General features: G+C 30.6%; 2 protein-coding genes across 4 annotated transcripts in view; one reads left to right on the top strand and one right to left on the bottom strand.

Annotated features, from left to right (window-relative positions):
• The window catches only part of lace (serine palmitoyltransferase long chain base subunit), a 59,051-nt gene extending 56,201 nt beyond the window's left edge, over positions 1-2,850 (bottom strand). The window contains exon 1 of the mRNA XM_067052238.1: positions 2,827-2,850. Coding sequence (XP_066908339.1) covers positions 2,827-2,835 — 9 coding nt within the window. The 5' untranslated portion in view covers positions 2,836-2,850. The remainder of the gene's footprint in view (positions 1-2,826) is intronic.
• Positions 1-20,988, top strand: part of LOC106682642 (reticulon-1) — a 116,413-nt gene that overhangs the window by 33,042 nt on the left and 62,383 nt on the right. The gene's annotated exons all lie outside the window — the stretch shown is intronic.

The raw sequence follows: 20,988 nt of genomic DNA, 5'->3' as shown, positions 1-20,988 counted from the left end.
TTAACTTTTTGACGCAGCCGCCATTTTTTATTCTCCCTACCTTATATAAATATATTATTCATTTATCGTTGGTTATTTTACTTTTATTCAGAATAGTTCTAAGAAAAAATTATGAATTAAAATGATATCGTGAGGAGCCTGCGTGCTGTGCCAGTTTTTTGGCACGTTATGCTCAAGAGACTTTGATAAATATTTAATTAAAAACTGAGAGACCACGTTATGACTTTTTTTTTCTAAACTTTTAGCTCGAACATTTTTCCAGGTTCAGATATAACGTTGAAAGAAGAGTGGGTATTTTGTACAGTCCACTGGAAAATGTTAAATTACATTTTTTACATTAAATCGCCTTTTTTTTTCATAATACCGTCAAGAAATGCCAAGTTACCTCTACCATTCCATGACATGCAACCCCAAACTTGCACATTTCATGGTTGACAGTGGTTCTCACATGAGTGGTCGAGGTTGATACTCGGTACTATGTTTTCGCTAACGTACTTGCGGCCGTCAGAACCGAAAATATAAAGTATACTTTCATGTGCGATTTTCTTTTCTCCATAATTCGAAGACTTAATAAAACAAATGATTTGGCTATGTCGGATCCTTTTTCGTCGTTCGTTTCGGCAATAAAAGCTTATATTATAGAAAATGGCTGCTTCAATTTGACAAGTTAGTGGAAAGTTTGGATTAGCGTAATTAGGATTTAGGATTAATTTTATCAAATTCCATACATTATTTCCGCTTACACATCCGGAAAATATTTTCCTTGACACGCCTATATGTATTTTAATACAAAACATCTCCAAAATTATATTCTTGTTTAAGAGAATTAAGCTCCTGTCATATATGGGGAAGGATTTTAACTAGTTGACTAGACCCTAAGGAACTAAGTCCACAGTGAAAGAAACAGATAGTACAAGAGCCGGAAAGAAAAAAAGGCAATTACTTAACCCCAATTTTTGATTACTTTAATGAAAACTATGTATAATTAATAGTCAAAACTTATGAGTCTACCAAGTTTAGGTAGGGGGAATAAAAAATGGCGGCTGTTTCAAAACCTTAAAAAAAATTAATTTTTCATTCGGAGCTCTATAACTTACAATACTAGAAAATCTAAAAGAACATTATTTAAAGAAGAGTAAATTTGCTAAAATATGAGCCATAATAGAAATATTTACGCCCAATAGTTCTTGAGACATATCCTTTTAAAAAGCAATATTTCTTAAAAATGTACTGAAATATCAGTAGTTAGTTAATTTATTTTGAGAAATCTATATCTCAGAAACTATGTGACGTATAGATGACTATTACCTATTACCAATCAATTTAAACCTAGTTTAATGTACTACAAAGTAGTTTATGACCTTTACCCTTGTAGGAATAGTAGTTTTTATGATATTTGCTAAAATAAATTGATTTATAGTTGTTCGGACAATAGGTTTGATTTATGAAAAAACTTTATTTCAGAAACGATTGGACGTACAGATGTCTGCCAGCATTCAAATTAAAGCTAGTTAAATTTACTATAAAATAGTTTATAACGTTTATCTTTGTAGCAGTAGCAGTTTTATGATATTTGACAAAATGTTAATGTTAAAATGTTCTAGTTGTTCGTATGAAATGTTGGATTTTTGAAAAAATATATCTCTAGACCCATAAGACGCACATATGTCTGCCAACCCTCAAAATAAATGAAATTTGACTTACTATAAAGTAGTTTATGATACTTATCTTCGTAGGGGTAGTAGTTTTTATGATATTCACATATGAATATAAATTTGGCGAATGAAAATTTGTTCGAAGAATTTATTTTATCAAATTTCATGAAAACTACTACTCCTACGAAAATAAACGTCATAAACTACTTCATAACTCATTAAACTAGCTTTTATTTGAGTGCTAATAGACATCTGTACGTCAAATGGTTTTTGAGATAAAGATTTTTCAAAATAAATTCACTAACCACTGATCTTTCAGTACTTGAGAACTATTGATCGTAAATAGCTCTATTAGGGCTTACATTTTTGCAAAGTTATTCTACTTTAAATGATGCTCTCTTAGATTTTCTATTGTTGTTAGTTGTAAAGATATAGAGCTCCGAATAAAAAACTAATTATTTTTAACTTTTTGACGCAGCCGCCATTTTTTATTCTCCCTACCTATACTTGACAGATTCATCAATTTTGAATATAATTATACCAAGTTTTCAATTAAGTAATCAAAAATTGGGGTTAAATAACTACATTTTTTCTCCTTTTGGGCTCTGAATCATAACATTTCTTGTATCTTAAAATATTGAAGCCTAGCGAGTGAGAGGAAAATGACGGACAAAGTGAGAATAAGCAAGATCTTCATTCAATATATCACAAAGTACTTCAATAATTTTTTTATATTGACACGTCTAAAATAATGTTATTTTTAACCCTTTCGCAGTGTGATAAAATTACGAATTCTTGTCCAAAGAAATATATAGTTTTTTTTATGTTCGGAAATACTTCGGCATGTAAGAAAAATGTTTTTTATATGTACCACTATTAAATCATTATCACTATCACTGGCTTTATGATTGATGTATCATTATTATTACTACCATGTTGGATAGCAAAAATTCAATTTTAAATAATTCACAAAAACGATTTTTAGAACTGATGAAGTACTAAACTCTGATGCGAAGGATTGGATGATCGTTTTTAAAATCAACGGCATACTGAATTAAAAACTAAACCTCATCTCCTTCTTCAGTTAAAGTAATCTTAGAAAACAGAGGAAGCAAAGAATCTAGCCAAAGTCTTAGATATTTTGGTATACTTATCAGTTTGATTGCCTTACCCTGCCCATGCGTGGCACAATTTTAGCTGAATGCTACTTGACGCTCTGTCCGTTACTGTCACGGGATAAAATTTTGTATTTGTAGTTCCCAGATTTTTGATTAGCAAAATCATAAATAACTACTTCAAAGTCTATTTCTTTAAGTGCACCAGTCTCTATCATCACCAATGATGAACTGCTCAATCTTTTATCAAGCAATGGTACTTATCAGTCCATTCTTGATTCTTTTAGTTTATCTATCATGAACACAGATGGCACTGCCATCAGGAATTTTCAAAGAGAAAAATCAACTTATACAATCGAATAAGAGCTGTTTTAAACAATAGATAAGATTTCTTAGGAAATCTCAAAGCAGCTATTGATTAATCAGTAAACTTAAGATTACTTTTCAAGTCATCCAAATATAATATTTTCACATTAATCTTTCTAATTTCTTCTTATAAGCAATTGTTAATTCTGTTACGTGCATCTTGAAATATACTATACGGTTAAAAACCGGTAACGAAATATTTACTTCGATTTTTGTCGTTTGAAGTCCGGGCTGTACTTTCATGTGATTAAATAAACTTAATATGTCATTGTAGTAATTGCAGTGGACTCTCACCATAACCCAGATGTATTGGTATTTGGTGGAGGAACAAGTCCGGCAAATGGGGCTGGTGGTTCTAGCAACTGAGTTGCCGCCGCGTACTAACCAAGGTAGGAGGAGTACCAAGATTCATTTTTCGGGACCGCCAAAAATAAATATTAACTGCCCCAGGTGGGAATCGAACCCACAACGTCCCGATTTGTCATTTTCCTCCATACTGTTTAGATAAAACAATTTAAGAAATAAAGTAGATATATAGCTATAATCCAGTACTTTTCTCACATCTCAGATGGTTCATGAATTCTCAATTGAGGACGTATAATTGTACAATAATATTGATTTTCGCTATGTGAAAAAAAAAACTAATATGTGCTAAACCCTGCTGTTAAATTCATATTTGTATAAAATCGTGTATAAATTGCCCCAAATCATGCAAACAACTTTGCAAGAGAACAATAGATGCAAATCTACGAAAATCCGGGTATCACCTGATTGGGTGATTCTTCCCTTCGATCGTCTTCGACTAGTGGAGTACTTGCCAGAAACATTCCAGATTTGTGGGTTTTCTAGCCATATTTAGAGAGGTTTATACGGTGTGAATTTTTTTTTAATATTCTGTTTAATTACGTGGCTAATGTATGAGTACTCTAGGATTGCGCCTCTAACTCATTATTCAACTTTTTTGACTTATGGCATTTTTATTAAAACCCTCATGTATTTATTCAACAAACCCTTTGGCTGTATACATTCTTTATCCGTCTCTTTTCGGACCTTCCGGAATAAATTATCGCGGTTCGTTAATTATACTCGTGTTGCTCTTTTTCATTTATCTTTTTTCTTTTTGGCTTGCATAATTTTTTTTTTTTAATAATTATTCATTAACCCCGGGATGAAAGATTCTGCCAATCGATTTCTGCAGGCAAAATACTCTTATTTTCAAATGTAAGCAAAATCCTTCCCCGGAATTCCGGAGTCAATTTTGTAGACAGACTGACATTTCTCGTAATAAGAATTGGAAGTAGTAGAACCTCTTATACGCCTTAATTGGAACCGTGGCATCGCCGGTTAATCCGAAGTGAATAAAAAGAAAACCTGGAAAATTAATTTTACTCATATACTAGGTAGAAATTATAATCCAATACAAAACTTAATATGTAGATTAATAATAATGTGAAGTTAATTTTTTTAGGATTGTAAAACAAATTAAAAACCATATAAAATTAATAACTTTTTAGAAATAATTTTTCTTCTTAGTTTTACATTTAAAAAATCCAAATTAATATTATCCGGTGCTAAGAATGATACCGAATTTCATTTAAAAGTTAGTGAAGGAAAATAAAGGAGATACTTTTCTATATAGAAATGTAACCATACCAGTTTTTCCCCACGTACTGTTTATGACAACCAAAATAAAAAGAAAAAGACATTTTTTTTCTACATTGGTTGCTAAGAACTTAGTGAAAATATCATTAAATTTCCTTTAAGAACGGTCAATCGGAATGAGAGTAAATCCAAGGATGAAAGATCAGATTGTGTAGAACTAATAATAATAGAGTAATTTCTATTTCTGTTACAAATCGAAAGAGATATTACACAAAATCCTTAATGTTCGATATCTCATTTACAAGTAAGCGTCAGTCGAAATGATAATGTAGTCTTCGTAATTGAACTCGGTCACTCCGACTGAACGTTTAGGATTTAAGTTTTTAGTTATAGACATACGGAGTTGAGCTATGGGGCTCCACTAAACCATCTAATTCCTCTCGAATCCAATCCTTACAGTCCAAAATCCTTAATGCTCCTTACTTTGCCACAAATCAAATCATCCATCAGGACCTCAATGTCCCCTATGATGCCGATTTGGCCAGAACCAGATACCAATCCTTCCATAATAAACTTCCCAACCACCCAAACCAACTCGTTTCTAACCTGACTTCTCCTTCACTACCTAATAATCCTCTGAGGCGTCTGAAAAGAAGATGGCCTCGAGATCTTAGAGTTCTATCAATGGGTAGATTCTCCACATGTTTTTATCATGACATAATATCACTTACAGCAAATTTACTTGATGTGTATATATGTATACAGTTGTAAATATCAATAAATAAATTATTAAAAAAAAAAAAAAGTTTTTAGTAACTGTCTCTAAGCTAGTTATTTTACCGAAAATGTTGTTTTCCGTGAATTTTATTTATTATTATATCCTGAGTGCCGGATAAAATATATATAGATCTTCTGTACTTAAATATTGAAATTGAATTAAGTTGTTTGATAGTATTACTTTGTTAGTTATTATTACTTTCACTTACCTATCTTTGAAATATATATTAAGAGGAAGTATAGCGGTCGTTAAAAATTTCGAATTCCAATTTTCGACGTAAATAAATATTTTTAAGTATCTTTGGTCCTATCAACAAAGTCTCGCAAAATGGTCTGTGAGTATGTGATCAGCCTAGCTCGAAAAAAAGAACCGTACGTAAATGGAATTACATTTTTCTGGCGGGTATATATATGTCTTGAGATGTGGCAGGTACTTTTAAATAATAAATCTACTTACCGCAAGTGCGAAAACTTTATATAATCGATTTTTCACATTTTTTCTATTTTAATAATTAACCGCTCTTACGATTTTAATTAAACTCTCTGAATCAAAGTGAGATTAAATGTTCTTCAAAAATCAGCTAGGTCTCATCCTAATTAAAATAGTTTGACAGGGTTTTAATGCGGATTTTTAAAAAAAATCTTCCTCTAAAGTACCTTTAATTTTGTTTATTCGTAATCATTAACCATCTCACATCCTTAATATACATGGAAATTAGATAAATATGAACTATGAGATGATTTGATAATTAATTCGAGGAGATAAGAGGAAAAATGTTTTTTAAAGGCTGAAAACATATTTCGGGAAAAAGTGACAGACGTATTATATATCGGTGTCAAAAATTTAAAAGAAAATAATATTTAACAAAGAAAGTTTTAGATTGGCAAGTAACATAGAAATAAAAGATAATTTTATTATGAGTTTTAATTGGCTGGCACATGAGCAATGGATTTTCTTTTTCAGCAGTCTGAAAACGTTTTCTTGTCACTATAGTTATTAAATAAATTTTAATCTCATTTAACCTATACATGAGTCTTTCAGTTGGCGTGACTATAAAATCATTCTCAGTGTTTTAATAATTATTCTATGATAATAGAGAATTTAATGATTGGTAAAATGCTATAATTTTTATTATTATTTTCCTGATATTGTTTCTGTTCTGAATCTAGCGTGGATTTAATTTCAAATCAGAATTATATATTAAAAGTTACTAATACTTCATTTTAAATCTGGTTACCTAGGTGTTAGTAGCCTGATCCGAGATCCTCCAGACACCTAATACGGTACTTTGTTCCGCTTGCTACCTCCTATTCTTATCTCAAAGGTCTTTGCTCTTATTACTCAACTAACAAACTTACTAAAATTCATTAGGTTTAATACGATCGTTGAATATTTCATTTAGTCCTAGAGCCCAAGAGGAGAAAAAATCAAGTTGCACGACTTGCAATTTAGGGTCAAAATTTATCAATCTTTGAACAACAGGAAGAATAAAAAATTGGCGAGTGTTAAAAGATGTTACAAACAGTACATTTTTTCATTTTATTAAGTAAACAAATTGTAGGTTATTGTTATAGTACAAGAGCCGGGAAGAAAAAAAGGCAGTTATCTCACTCTAATTTTTGATTACTTTAATGAAAACAATGTATAATTAATATTCAAAATTGATGAGTCTGACAAGTATAGGTAGGGGGATAAAATGGCGGCTGTTTCAAAACCTTAAAAACACTATTTTTTCATTCGGAGCTCTATATCTTAAAAACTACAAACACACTAGAAAAACTAAGAGCATATTATTTAAAGAAGAGTAAATTTGCTGAAATATTAGCCTTAAAAGAGCTTTTTACGTCCAATAGTTCTTGAGATATAGCTATTTAAAAAGCAAAATTTCTTAAAAATCTACTGAAAGATTAGTATTTAGTTAATTTATTTTGAGAAATCTATATCTCAGGAACTATGTGATGTACAGATGTCTATTAGTACTCAAATTAAATCTAGTTTAATGAACTATGAAGTAGTTAATGACGTTTATCCTCGTAGGAGTAGTAGTTTTCATGATATATGCTAAAATAATTGATTTATAGTTGTCCTTTTTTCTCCTCTTGGGCTCTTGTACTATTAGAAAATGGTTGGACTGTCTGTGGCTGAGAGAGTTGAGGCGAAATTAAACCAATAGTTCAGTGTATACCTATGTCTTTCAATGGGTAAAGCAAATGTTCTTAAAAACTAGATATTTAAATATTTAAGATTCGATTCCCCGTAAGTTCATTTTCTTCAACAACAAACTAAATTTTTTTATGTTTTTCATTCAGTGCTCCATATCCTTAAACCTATTTTAAAAAAATAAATTTGGCAAACTGTAAACCCTAAAAGAAATCTTTACGTTGAATAGTTCTCGAGATAGCGTTTTCAAAAAATCAATATTTTTCCTAACTATTAAAAATCAATATCTTGTGAATATATTTTGTCGAATAATATAAAACTGCACCTCTTTTGAAGATAATTATAAAATAGTTTATAGTGCATTAAATTATCTTTTATTTGAGTAATTATAAACATCTATTACATCGATATATTAATAAAATAAAATAAATTCTGGTAATTTTGAACCATTTTTTGTCATATGGATCCATTTTATGTCAGAAAATAATGCTAATTATGTTTTTACTTAAAATAACGAAACTTAAATATTTTGTGAATTCTGTAAAAAAAGCTCCCATTTTTTATTTCCCCTAACTATGGTTGACAGAGTCATCTCATATTTTCTCTTAACTATATATAGTTTCAATTAAAGCAATTAAGAATTAGGGTGAAATAACTTGACGAAAAAAATAACTTTTCTGGACTACACGCTCTTAGAGATCGTATGAGATTAATTCTATGGCATCACCTCATCAACATAACTTTAACTATAAATGCTTAAATTTATAAATTTATTGTTATAATATTCATTATCCCAGCTCTATTTTAATTAAAATTTGTAATTATCATTATTTCTTTATCTGTGTTTCGAAATATTATACTATTTTGAGTTTTGTTACATCATCTTTATGAAATTGAGCATCAGTGAATGAATCATTTGTAGATGGATCATAATCAATTATTAAAGATATTCGATGCCTATCGTTATTAGTTCTTTGTAATGACTCATGAGTAGAAAAAAATCAAATCATTCTGTTTCTCTCTTATTTAATTTTATTACTTTGTAATATGAACTTCACATTGATGTTCTTACTACTTGGAAATTTTTTAAACAAATACCAGGGAAATGAAGTAAGATTAAGATCTAATATTGTTGACTAAAATTTTAGAGCTGTAGCGCTTCGGAATGAGGTTATACAATTCAGTGGCTCTTGAGAAAAAAGATATTTGAAGCAGAATTCAGGGAAGTACATTACGTATCATTAGAGTAACTAATGAAAGTAATGGTTAACAGAAATTAAAATAATATTAACACAACTTTCACTTAGTACCCTAAAAAAATCCCATGTTTTTTATAGATTAGTGGGCTCGTGTAGAAGTCGTTGCTATTTTTGTGTTTTTTTGAGAAAAAAAATTTTAACAACCAGTGAAGGGGGAAATTATAACAAAAAATTTGTCATCATTATTTTATTATAAAAATTTATATTTTAGAGTTTCTCGGGGTAGGAATGGTGGTTATAATTTATTTTTATGACAAGATTACAGTTTAAAAATTAAGGCATTTACTATCGGTGAAGATCGGGCGGTCTCGGCTTTTCATATTCGGAATTTATTTCTTCATTTTGATTTTTTTTTTCATTTATTAATATGAAAAGTCCTACTAATGAGTTTCAAGGCTAAAACGAGGCTGACTTGATTTAACTTTAAAAAAAAAATTTTTATAACAAGTTCATTTTATCTGAACCAATAATTAATGAAGGAATGCGCAGAGTTAGCCGAGGAAGAAGAAACAAATGGAAAGCTGCTTTATATTTTTCCTATTTATTTATTTGTATAAACTATTAATTATATTGAGGGTTGACGGTAGCAGCGTGGTAACGCGCCTGTCTGCCAACCCAAAGGTTGCGAGTTCGATTCCCTTGCCCTATCCCAGATTTTTTTAACCTCCGGGCATTTGTGAGGCCCGTTAGACAATGGGTGGCACTCACAGAAATAAACGTAAGAGTGACGAACTCACCCTATAAAAACCACGTCAACAAACGCGCGATGTATTTCCTTAGTACATCGCGAGAGACCCAACTCTACGGTCGTTCGCGCCAATAATAATAATAAAAAATAATTGATTATATTAACCATGATCCACTGCAATCATAGCTATTTTGTGTACTTTAGATTGCTGGAGTCGTTGCAAAGTGTATTTTTATCTGTGATATAAATACATTCCTTTCTATTTTAGCCTGTTTTACTTTTGTGACTAGAAAATTATTTCATTGCGATTCCAGATAGTTTTAAAATAATTCTCTATGTAACACATCTTTGGTATTTAAAAAGATATGTACATATTGTGAGATTGTGACGTGTACATCGACCAACATGTGTGAGCTCCGAACGGAAAATTAATTTTCTTAAAATTTTGAAACCGCCTCCATTTTGTATTCCTCCTACATGTACTTGGTGGACTCATCAATTTCGATAAGTAATTATGCATAGTTTTCCAGAATTGGGGTGAAATAACTGGGAATTTTTCCACCGGGCTCTAGTACAATATATACTAGGGGTATTCATGATCTATGTTAAAGCGTGTTTAATGGAAAAACTCGTGTTAAATCGAAAAAAATTGCCTTCTTTTGCCGTGGTAAAACGAAATAACATTTCTGTTCATCTTATTCATTTGGACAGCCCTGATGAAGCCCTACAAAGTGGGGCGAAACGTTGGAAAATAAAATAGTTGTAAACTATTTTCGTTTCACTTGTGACCGCAACCCTGACCATCTTCCTATATATTTGAAATAACATTTAACATGGCTGAGAGTCTGTTACTTGGTCAGTTAAATCGAGAATGACGTCACACAATAGACCAGTTGATATCGCCGCCATATTAGTTGTTGTGACTTTCAATACAGTTGTCAATTAGCTCATCTTCATTCTCTTCTTCACAAGTTTGAAGATCAATAAGACACTCATAAGCTAAACTTTCACACAAAGTCCACTTTTCACTCACTCTAGGCATGTTTTAATTAATTACTTAAATCAAGACTGAAGTAAACAATAACACGAGGGTCTGGAAGGAAGGTTATAAACATAAAGGCTTATACAACAAGTTGCTGAGAAAATCCGCTAGGGACTCTTATGCATTTAACGTTTAACATGACTTCAAATAGGGCTGCTCACAATCCTATAGTTATAACATTTAACATGGTAAAACATATAACATTTAACACAACATCATGAATACCCCTATTGAATGCATTTGAACCCCTTTGTTACGGAAACCTTTCGCTCCGGAAGTGGAAATCGACTTTATTGCCCTTAATCAGTTTTATTCTATAACGGGGATCAGCATAAAGTATACTGTTCAAGCTCATGGAATTCTTGAACTATACTTTCTAGGTCAAAAATAAATGAGTCAAGATTTCTCCTAGATTAATTCTTTGCTTTATTTTTTTTTTAATTTTATAAAAATTATATAATTTTTTTTCGGATTAGTATCACAACTTACGAAATAATTCTATTTAGTTAACTTTTGTGTTATTTTTATATTGACCCTTTCATAACGAAAACCTCCGTATAACGGAAAAATTTATCTTTCACCTTTGCGTTTCTTACATAGAGGTTTCCCTGTATATAGGATGTCCTTGAAACCATTTTGATCGAGATCAAATAAGAAAGAAAAGAGCAGCATGATCTAATCAAATAACACTAACGTAATTACGATGGCGACAAAGGAAGTAGTTTAGTGATTTTCTTATCAGTTGTTTTATACAGGGCCATCTTAAACGAACTTAAGGACTGAGATATATTTTCGGAACTTATGGTTATCAACTGAAATAAATAACATAGTAGATAGTTAGTTCATATCATTTAATATTTGAAAAGAAAAAAAAACTTTCGCTTACTATAAAAACTTGCACTTTAGAGTTTCTCGATGTAAGCTAACTTTATTAATACCAACAATACAACAGTTTATGAAAAGATAACGAAGTATTCATATCATTGCCATCGGACCCTCTCGGTTTTATTTCAATTCGTATGACCATTATAAAAATCTATAATTTATTATTTATGACAATGACGACTGGTTATTTATTTCTTATAAGCTATAATTAAAAGTATTTTATAGATGATTTTAGGCTATTTCAATCAGATAATGCCTACATCATGCCTAGATCACTAAAGTGTAAAGTGTAATGTGTAAGATCACTAAAGTAGCGATTTTGCTCTGTCCATTTTTATCGAAAAAGTTCCATAACTTGCTTTTCGTGTATATAATATTAATATTAATATGGACCCCTACGACTTATGAAGGGGTCATGGGTCACATTTACCTGAGGTACAGGAGTTGAAGAATCCTATAAATCGTGAGGTCCGGATTTTAAATCAGTTTAAAATAAAGCTATTTAAGTTTTCTCTTTCATGGTATTAAGAATTGATGTTAACTCTTATTTCTACACCGTCTATACAGCTGACATTCCAACCAATCCTAACACTATCCTCACCACGTATGCCGATAACACATGTGTACTCGCTGTTAATAATAACCCATTAATTGTATCCCAAAATCTCCAATCCCATATCACAGCCCTCGAAGATTGGTGTGGTAATTGGAGGATTAAGATAAATTCGAACAAATCCCATCAAATCACCTTTACCCTTCGTCGTAAACCTACTGACTGCCCTACAGTTTCATTTAATCATGTTACACTTACTAGACAAACGGTCTAAACTTCCAACACATTACAAAAGACTGATCTACATGACTGTAATAAGGCCAATCTGGACATATGGAGTTGAGCTTTGGGGCTCCACTAAACCTTCGAATTCCTCTCGTATTCAATCCTTACAATAGGGGTATTCATGATGTTGTGTTAAATGTTATATGTTTTACCATGTTAAATATTATAACTATAGGATTGTGAGCAGTCCTATTTGAAGTCATGTTAAACGTTAAATGCATAAGAGCCCCTAGCGGATTTTCTCAGCAACTTGTTGTATAAGCCTTTATGTTTATAACCTTCCTTCCAGACCCTCATGTTATTGTTTACTTCAGTTTTGATTTAAGTAATTAATTAAAACATGCCTAGAGTGAGTGAAAAGTGGAATTTGTGTGAAAGTTTAGCTTATGAGTGTCTTATTGATCTTCAAACTTGTGAAGAAGAGAATGAAGATGAGCTAATTGACAGCTGTATTGAAATTCACAACAACTAATATGGCGGCGATCTCAACTGGTCTATTGTGTGACGTCATTCTCGATTTAACTGACCAAGTAACAGACTCTCAGCCATGTTAAATGTTATTTCGTTTTACCACGCCAAAAGAAGGCAATTTTTTTCGATTTAACACGAGTTTTTCCATTTAACACGCTTTAACATAGATCATGAATACCCCTAATCTAAAATCCTTCGTAAAATCCTCAATGCTCCTTACTTTGTCACAAATAAAATCATACATAAAGACCTTAATGTTCCATATGTAACCGATCTAGCCCGAACCAGATATCACTCCTTCCATTATAAACTCTCTAACCACTCAAGCCCCCTAGTTTCTGATCTTGCATCCTCTTCCATTCCTGACAATCCTCCGAGGCGCCTGAAAAGAAGATGGCCACGAGACCAGTTAATGTAAAATGTCATTAGAGTGGTACCAATGGGTAGTTTCTCTACACGCCTGTAACACTCCAATTTAACTTAGATTAGATTTACTAAATGTATTATAATGCACAGTTGTAAATAGCAATAAATAAATATTAAAAAAAAACTCTTATTTCATTTTTCAAAAGGTTTATTCATATTGGAAGAACATAGTTAACCGTATGAAGTATATTTGGGGAATATAGTCGGGTTGGCCGTCAATAAAGGTTTCAAAATAGTTCTTATCAGCCCTGACGAAGCCCTGCTAAGTGGGGCGAAACATTGGTTAACAATAAAAAATTTTTTGTTCCTATTTTGAAACCTTTATTTACCGCCTTGGTTGGTATCAAATTGTCTATTAAATACTTATTAGTTTATATTTTACTCCTAATTTGTCGTTTAATTGTTTGAAAAATGTTTATCGTCTAGACTTTAGTTTTATCGTAAATGATCTCTGGAAGAGATACACTCAGGTGATAATAAAATGGTACGGGTGGGTTCTAGATCACCTGGTCGGATTACCTTGAGCCTTCTGCTGTGCTCGGTGTCACGCCTTGTTGTCCGAGATCACTTAGAGAACTACGTTTATTCTACTAACTACTATTGAGTATTTCTCGCTCTTAAAAGGTAGACAGACCCTTAGAGATTGAAAGTTCACACTAAAATAACCTTGACCTTTGGAAAGTGCCAAAACTTCACAGAGTCTGGAGTCTGGAAGACTAGTATTTTTTTTTTTTAAATTAATGTGGCTGTTATTTACTTGTTTAAAATTTTGATTATTTTTCCAGTTGAGTAATGCTCAAAGGAACACTTGAAAACTAAATTTCATGATAACTGAGTTATCGTGAAACAGCGGAACCGCAAAGATATGATCAAAGATTAGACTCTGGAGTATTTCCTTTCAAATATCACAAGTAAGGATGACAACGAGACATCCATGTTTTTAATATGATCTTTCATTAAATGAAAAGCAAGATTTATTTTTTTAAATATTATACTAATACTAATGTATTTATGATATATTATACACACAAACAGTCGTCAGAGCTATGAACGCCCTGATGAAGTTCTACAGAGTGGGGCGAAACGTCGGAAAATAAATAGTTGCTAACTATTTTTGTTTCTCTTTTGATCGCAACCCTGACCATCTTCGTTATTTGAAATTATGCCGTCAATTATTTATATATATTTGATACTCACAAACATTTTGTTGTTCAAAATTATGTTTTATTTCCACTTCATTTTTATTAATTAATATTATCATTTAAATCAACAGATAGTTATTTTTCATTCATATTTATTTAAATGGTCAAATTATTTTATTTTTATATCCTGTTTACATGAGAACATTCATTCCAATGAAACTGATATACATGAAAATGATTTGTGTCCTAGATAGAGTTTATATAAGGAAAAAAAGATTAGTATTTTTAATTTTTTAAATTAGGCATTTGTGCGGGTAAATAGATCCTGAAATATCAACTGGCTTCGTTCTATAATCTTAATTAAAAAAGAAAATCAATAAATCTTTATCTCGTATAACTTTTAATAAAAATTCTCGAAAAACATATTAAAACGTTTTATTTAAATTTGAAAATCGGCGAAAACAAAAGAATTGTTCTAAATCGGAATACGTTCTAACTGACTTAATAGAAAACAATCGTCTCAAATTTTGTAAACATGTTTGGTTTAATAAATAATTGAGAGGTACAAATTAAAAAAAAAATTAAAGGTATCTTAAAAAAATGTCACTTTTTTGGAATTTCAAAAAAAAAAATTTGAAATTTAACATTTCTGGACATACGGAGTTGAGCTTTGGGGCTCCACTAAACCATCAAATTCCTCCATAATCCAATCCTTACAGTCCAAAATCCTTCGTAAAATCCTTAATGCTCCTTACTTTGTCACAAATCAAGTCATCCATCCGGACCTCAATGTTCCATATGTTGCCGATTTGGCCAGAACCAGATACCGTTCCTTCCATAATAAACTTCTCAACCACCCAAATCCACTTGTTTCTAACCTGGCTTCTCCTTCATTACCTAATAATCCTCCTAGGCGTCTGAAAAGAAGATGACCTCGAGATCTTCTCCTCTAGAAATGTTATTGGAGTTCTATCAGTGGGTAGATTCTCCACATGTTTTTAACATGTCACTATGTCACCTCCAGCAAATTTACTTTTTGTATATATGTGTATACAGTTGTAAATAACAATAACTAAATTATTAAAAAAAAAAATTATCATTTGAGTACTTTCAGACTACTTTATTGGCAGTAACATATAAAACCTGTTAAACTAAAGATCATGAATACCCCTTATGGCAGTTAAGTCTGAGTGAAGGCGCTGGTGATTTGAACGAAGGGTTTGGTAATAATTAACTCTAAAATACATAACTCAGAGCTATGTATACTAATTGTTGTTTAAATATTTTGTCGAACTTAGCCGAGCTCACTATTGCCATCAGCGAAGTCTACTCTGTTACATAATACTTCTTTCTTGAGTCTATTTAAAGTGTAACTAACGAGGTGTTGCTGACTTAGTTCGGAATACAGTACAATAGCAATTCATCTTGTAACTTTCAGTAAGGAAGGGAACAGAAAGTGGAAGCATTACCTAACCTTTGAGATGGATCTTACTACGATATTATAACACTAGCTTAATAATTTAACCGTGTTAAATTTGAACTATACATACCTGTTTCGGACCCTTGATAAATACTTGAAACGGCCTCGGTTTCATGACTGCAAACTAACACTGTTAAACGAAAACGTTTTGTTTTAAACTATTTAAAGAACAGTCACATTACTTTACCGTGAAGGATATTTATAATTCTATCTCCCCGTGTTCTAAATATATACTGATTTTGTCCATATAAAAGTGGGGGTTCAAGGATGGTATTAATTAATTAGAAAAATACAAAATATTATTTTTATTTATTTATTTAGCTGTGAAAGGACATCAGAAGCTCATTTTATTTTATTAATTTTTGAATAATTCCCATTTGTTAAGCAAATTTGACTATAGTTCCTTGATAAATCTCCTCTTATAAAAGTTTTATTTGGCTTAAATGATGAAAATTTTAAACATTAGATTACAAACACAAATAATCGCATTGTAATTACAACTAGTTGATAAACCACTGTAATTGTGGTCCGCAATTGAGTCAAAATAATTGCAATACCAGTTCCAGCGTTATTTAATTACTATTTTCCCCTAAAATTCCAAATAATTTCAATAAAATTACAAGCAATTATAATTAGTTTATGGAATTACTTAATACTAAAATTGCAAACATTTTAATGTAATAGAATAAAAAAAAAACAAGTTAAAAAATATATATAATCTGAGACGTTCGATCATAAAACATGGTAACAGAAAAATAATAAAAACTTTTATAAAGTTAAAAGAAAATTTTGATTATAATGTTAAACCTTCAACCTGCAGTCACTTATAACCGATTAATATCAACATTATTATTTTAAGAAAACATTCTTAAAAATTCTTTCAAAACCATACTTTTATTTATTTATTAATGCCAAATACATATTTAATGGGCCTCACATTGTTGATATAAAAGCTACATTTTTTTTTTAACAATTGTTTATGGGGATGTAATCTCGTATAAAAGACACCCTTGACTATATACAATGTTATAAATAAATAAAAAATTAAGGTAAAATTAATGATTAAAATAATAAGTCTTAATAAAAGATAGAAGTAGAGTTAATAACAAAAACAACGACATTCGTAGACCTACCAAAACAAACAATTGCCATCTAATGGTTAAAAAAGCAAGAAGAATTTAATATCGAAAAAAGGACGAAGAGAAAAAAAATGAATGGAAGTAAAGTGAATAATAGAATTGATAAATATAGAATTTATAAAAGAATGTCCTGCAGCAGCCTGGGCTTCAGTCTTCGGGTTGAGGTTGGGTTTCCCAAGTTGTAGGTTACTCCTTTAACTGTGGGTAACTGGGAGTGGAACTTCATTAACCATTTCTTGATGTAATCCTCTATCTTCTCCATTTTTTCTGATGCAATTGGCTTGTATTTTATAAATAAAGGAGTATCCACTGGGATTCTTAGGACTTGTAAAGATGGTAATTTTTTCCTTTTTGTAAAGGATGCCCCTCCCCAGGCTTCACAGCTGTACATCTCCAATGGCCTGAGAATTGTTTTAAAAGTCAGAACAGTTGTTTTTGGTTTTAATTTTGATTTTCCAAAACCTCATGAATTCAGATTTTTTTTCAGCCTCATTTCTTAAATTACAACTCGTCCCTACGAAATTGGTTCGCATAAATGGAATTCACATAATCCAGTTAAATTACGGATTTTTGTAATTACTAGAGACCAAGAAGTTATTATTCCAAAACTACAATTACAATAATTGAACGGAGTAATTGCAATTACTTTACACGAATACAGTAATTGTAATGGAGTATTACGATCAGTAATTGTTCTTGTAGGAAATGTAGTAGAGGTATTGAATCGTCAGTTTAAAGTAATCATAGTTTATTTTTGCTCATGTAATTGAAGTTGTAATTAAATACCTTATTAATTATTTATCATTCAAATCTGTTTCAAGAGTATGAAGTGTTAATTATAAGTTTCCAGATGGATTTGCTGCTACTGCACCGTTCCTGTGGGTCGTAACGTGTTTTTCTATTTTTGTTTAAATCAGAATAAAATTGATGCATTCGAACAGAATCTTCATCTTTACTTATTATATTTTAACTTTACGTAATAAATTTATTCAAAGCTATATTATGTGACCACCATAAACCATAATTGTTAAAAATCTGTACTTATAACCTACAAGTAGTGCAGGTACTAAATATTTTTAAAAATGGAACTATAGATTCCTTAATATTTTTTTTCTTTACCTGCAAACACATTTTGAAGAGATAGAGAATTATAAAACTAAAAGGCCCATATCGTGTTATCTTTTGATGGGCGATAGTCGCTAGTTCAATTGCAGTGTTATCGTTTAAAGATAAGATTAAACATCATGGGGTATGAAGTTACACGGAACTTCGATGGGATAAGGGTTTTGATATTGTCTCCTTTGTTACAATTATTTTAAATTTTAAATTATTAGTAAATAAAATTATAAATTATTTTTAAAAATTGATGTGGTGCGCGCCATATTAAAACCTTCATTGAAGCTTAAAATTCCAAAAAATAAACTTTTATTTTTCTGTTTCTATAAAAATTCGTATTTTAGGATTTCTTCAAGAGCAAATGACATCAACCTCGTTCCTACCAATAATTCAACAGTTCAACAAAATATAACTAGCAGGCCAAGTGAGATAAAAGCTCTCCGAGTATATTAAAAGTAATAAAACGATCAGTAAAACCATGGTCAACAGCCTACCGTAATAGCCGCAGGGAGGAAGTTGCTCTAACCCGCTTGAGAATAGGTCATACTCTCCTCACGCACTCTCACCTGATCAGAAAACTGCCGCCTCCAACGTACAAATATTGTCAGTCCATTCTTACGATTAGGCATATTTTTGAAGAATGTACTCACTATTTGCCAATAATAAACAGGATAGGACTGACCCCAAATTTATCAGAAGCTCTCACAGATGAGGAAGCTAAAACTACATTATTGTTTGAATTTTTAAAGGAACATCGCCTTCTTTATAAATTATAGCTCCTACTCGATTTTAATTTTTTTTTTATCATGCCATAGGCGTTGATGACCAGAGGGTTTTACGCCTTTAAGCAACAACAACAAATATAACTAGACCCTATGGCATATGATTGAAATCTTGAGAGATGGGGTATGCTTTGATGTCTCCGATTTTCCTACTTTATTATTTAATTATTTTAAAAATATAATCTTAAGATACTTCAGAGGAAGATTTTATGAAAATTTGGCAATTCAACCCTGTTAAGACATAAAAGTTTATTTACATGAATTATACCGACTTTATTGAATATTGAGTTTATTGAAATCATTAGAACTGTTTTTGAGAAAATCTAAAAATCTATTATACAAAGTTGTACTTTCGGTCAGTCGATTTTATGGAAAAAGTTTCTATTTATTTATTTTATTACTATTTATTTATTTTTAAGTTATTCCTATACAGACAGACCCTTTTGGGAAACTTGAAATTTTTTATGATCGCAAAACATCCCCTTCCTATATATACTATACAAACATAAGTGAAAATAAAAACGATCAAACGACATGAAAACATTATTATAGGATATATCTAATATATAAAAAGTAATATTTGTTTAATACTTCTTTTTGCTGAATGTTCAGGATTTTCCCTTTTTAGGTGAAAAACAGTTATGAAGCATTTTTGGCGCCTAGTTCAAAAAGTATACATTTTTTCTTGGATATTGTGTGATAATCGATTAGTCTCTTTCTGAAAAATAGGAAAAAGTATTAATGATTACATTAAATGATTTTTTTATTCAATGAAAATTATAAAAAAAAAAAACTAATGAGGATTTGAGTAAAGTATGTCAATAAAATATTTTTTAGGAGAAATAAAATCATATTCGTTTTTAGTGTTGTATGAAATGGTATTTGAGTATTTTTCAAAGTAATTAAAAATTAGTAATTTTTTTTTACTTTGATTTGTTTGTATGGTGACCATAAAAGAAATTAGCTGTTACCATTTATGTTACTATAGTTATCACTTCATTTATATATTATTGATATAAAAGTTTCAATAGTGTTCAATTAATGTGAATTAATCCTCGCAATAGCGATTGGTATGCTGTGTACTTCAGCAATACGCTGTATTTGGGCAGCATTACTTAATGAAACATGTCTCTCACTGTTTCTTCATTATATCAAATATTCTCAATTTTTAAATTTTTTTGGCTTTATCATAACTCATAACAGCTGAAATTTATTTTAGTACTTGTTGCTTTCTATTTATCATTTTTTTTTTTTGAGAGGGGGAGGTAAGAGAGTTTTTTAAACTATAATACTTTATTAGCCAGTAACTTAATAATTCACTAAATGCTAATTATAAAGAGAAACGGTTCTACGCGCGTGCTTCATTGGTGTGACTCGAACGTCTGAGCGTGCTCGAATGTGAAAGTCGAATATATTATGTATGTCCCTCATAGTAACAGATAAAGAGCGTTCTAAATTGTATTTTATTTATTATAGAGTCTTATAATTATAGTTGAGTTAATTATATATAATCCACCATTTTAACTCAGAATGATAAGCATAAATTATGTCATTGAGTGTTTCTGATTCTTCAGAATTTGAACATAAAAAAATCATGGTGATTTCCTTATTACTTAATAATCGTATAAAGTTAATTCAATATTGTTATCAGAAAAAATTTATCTCGTCAATTTATTTTAAAAAATTTGGTAGAGAACATCTTATTGAGAATTACTTCTAAATTTAACCGTGCTTATCTTGTTCTGATATATCGGTTTTAATTGATTTCACCAGGGGTATCTGACTGTCCACCACATTCATATTGCGGTGTGGGAGGGAGGGGGGCTTAAAATTATTTTATGAAAAATTTTCAATTATTAACAGTATTATCAAAACCATTAATTCATTTAATATTTTGTAAGTAACAAGATAAATTCAAAAAAGTTGTACTGCCCAACTGTATTAGGTTGCTAAATACAATATTTATGCCTAGTTAGACTTTTTTTTTTTTTATAATAATGTATCGGCATAGTACAGTAAATTTGTAATTTATAATATATATATA

Source organism: Halyomorpha halys, unplaced genomic scaffold (genome assembly GCF_000696795.3).
Source record: "Halyomorpha halys isolate HHAL.00 unplaced genomic scaffold, Hhal_1.1 Scaffold433.1, whole genome shotgun sequence".
NCBI lineage: Eukaryota > Metazoa > Arthropoda > Insecta > Hemiptera > Pentatomidae > Halyomorpha > Halyomorpha halys.
The sequence above is the reverse complement of the archived record's forward strand: the minus strand, read 5'-3'. Positions and strand labels throughout refer to the sequence as shown.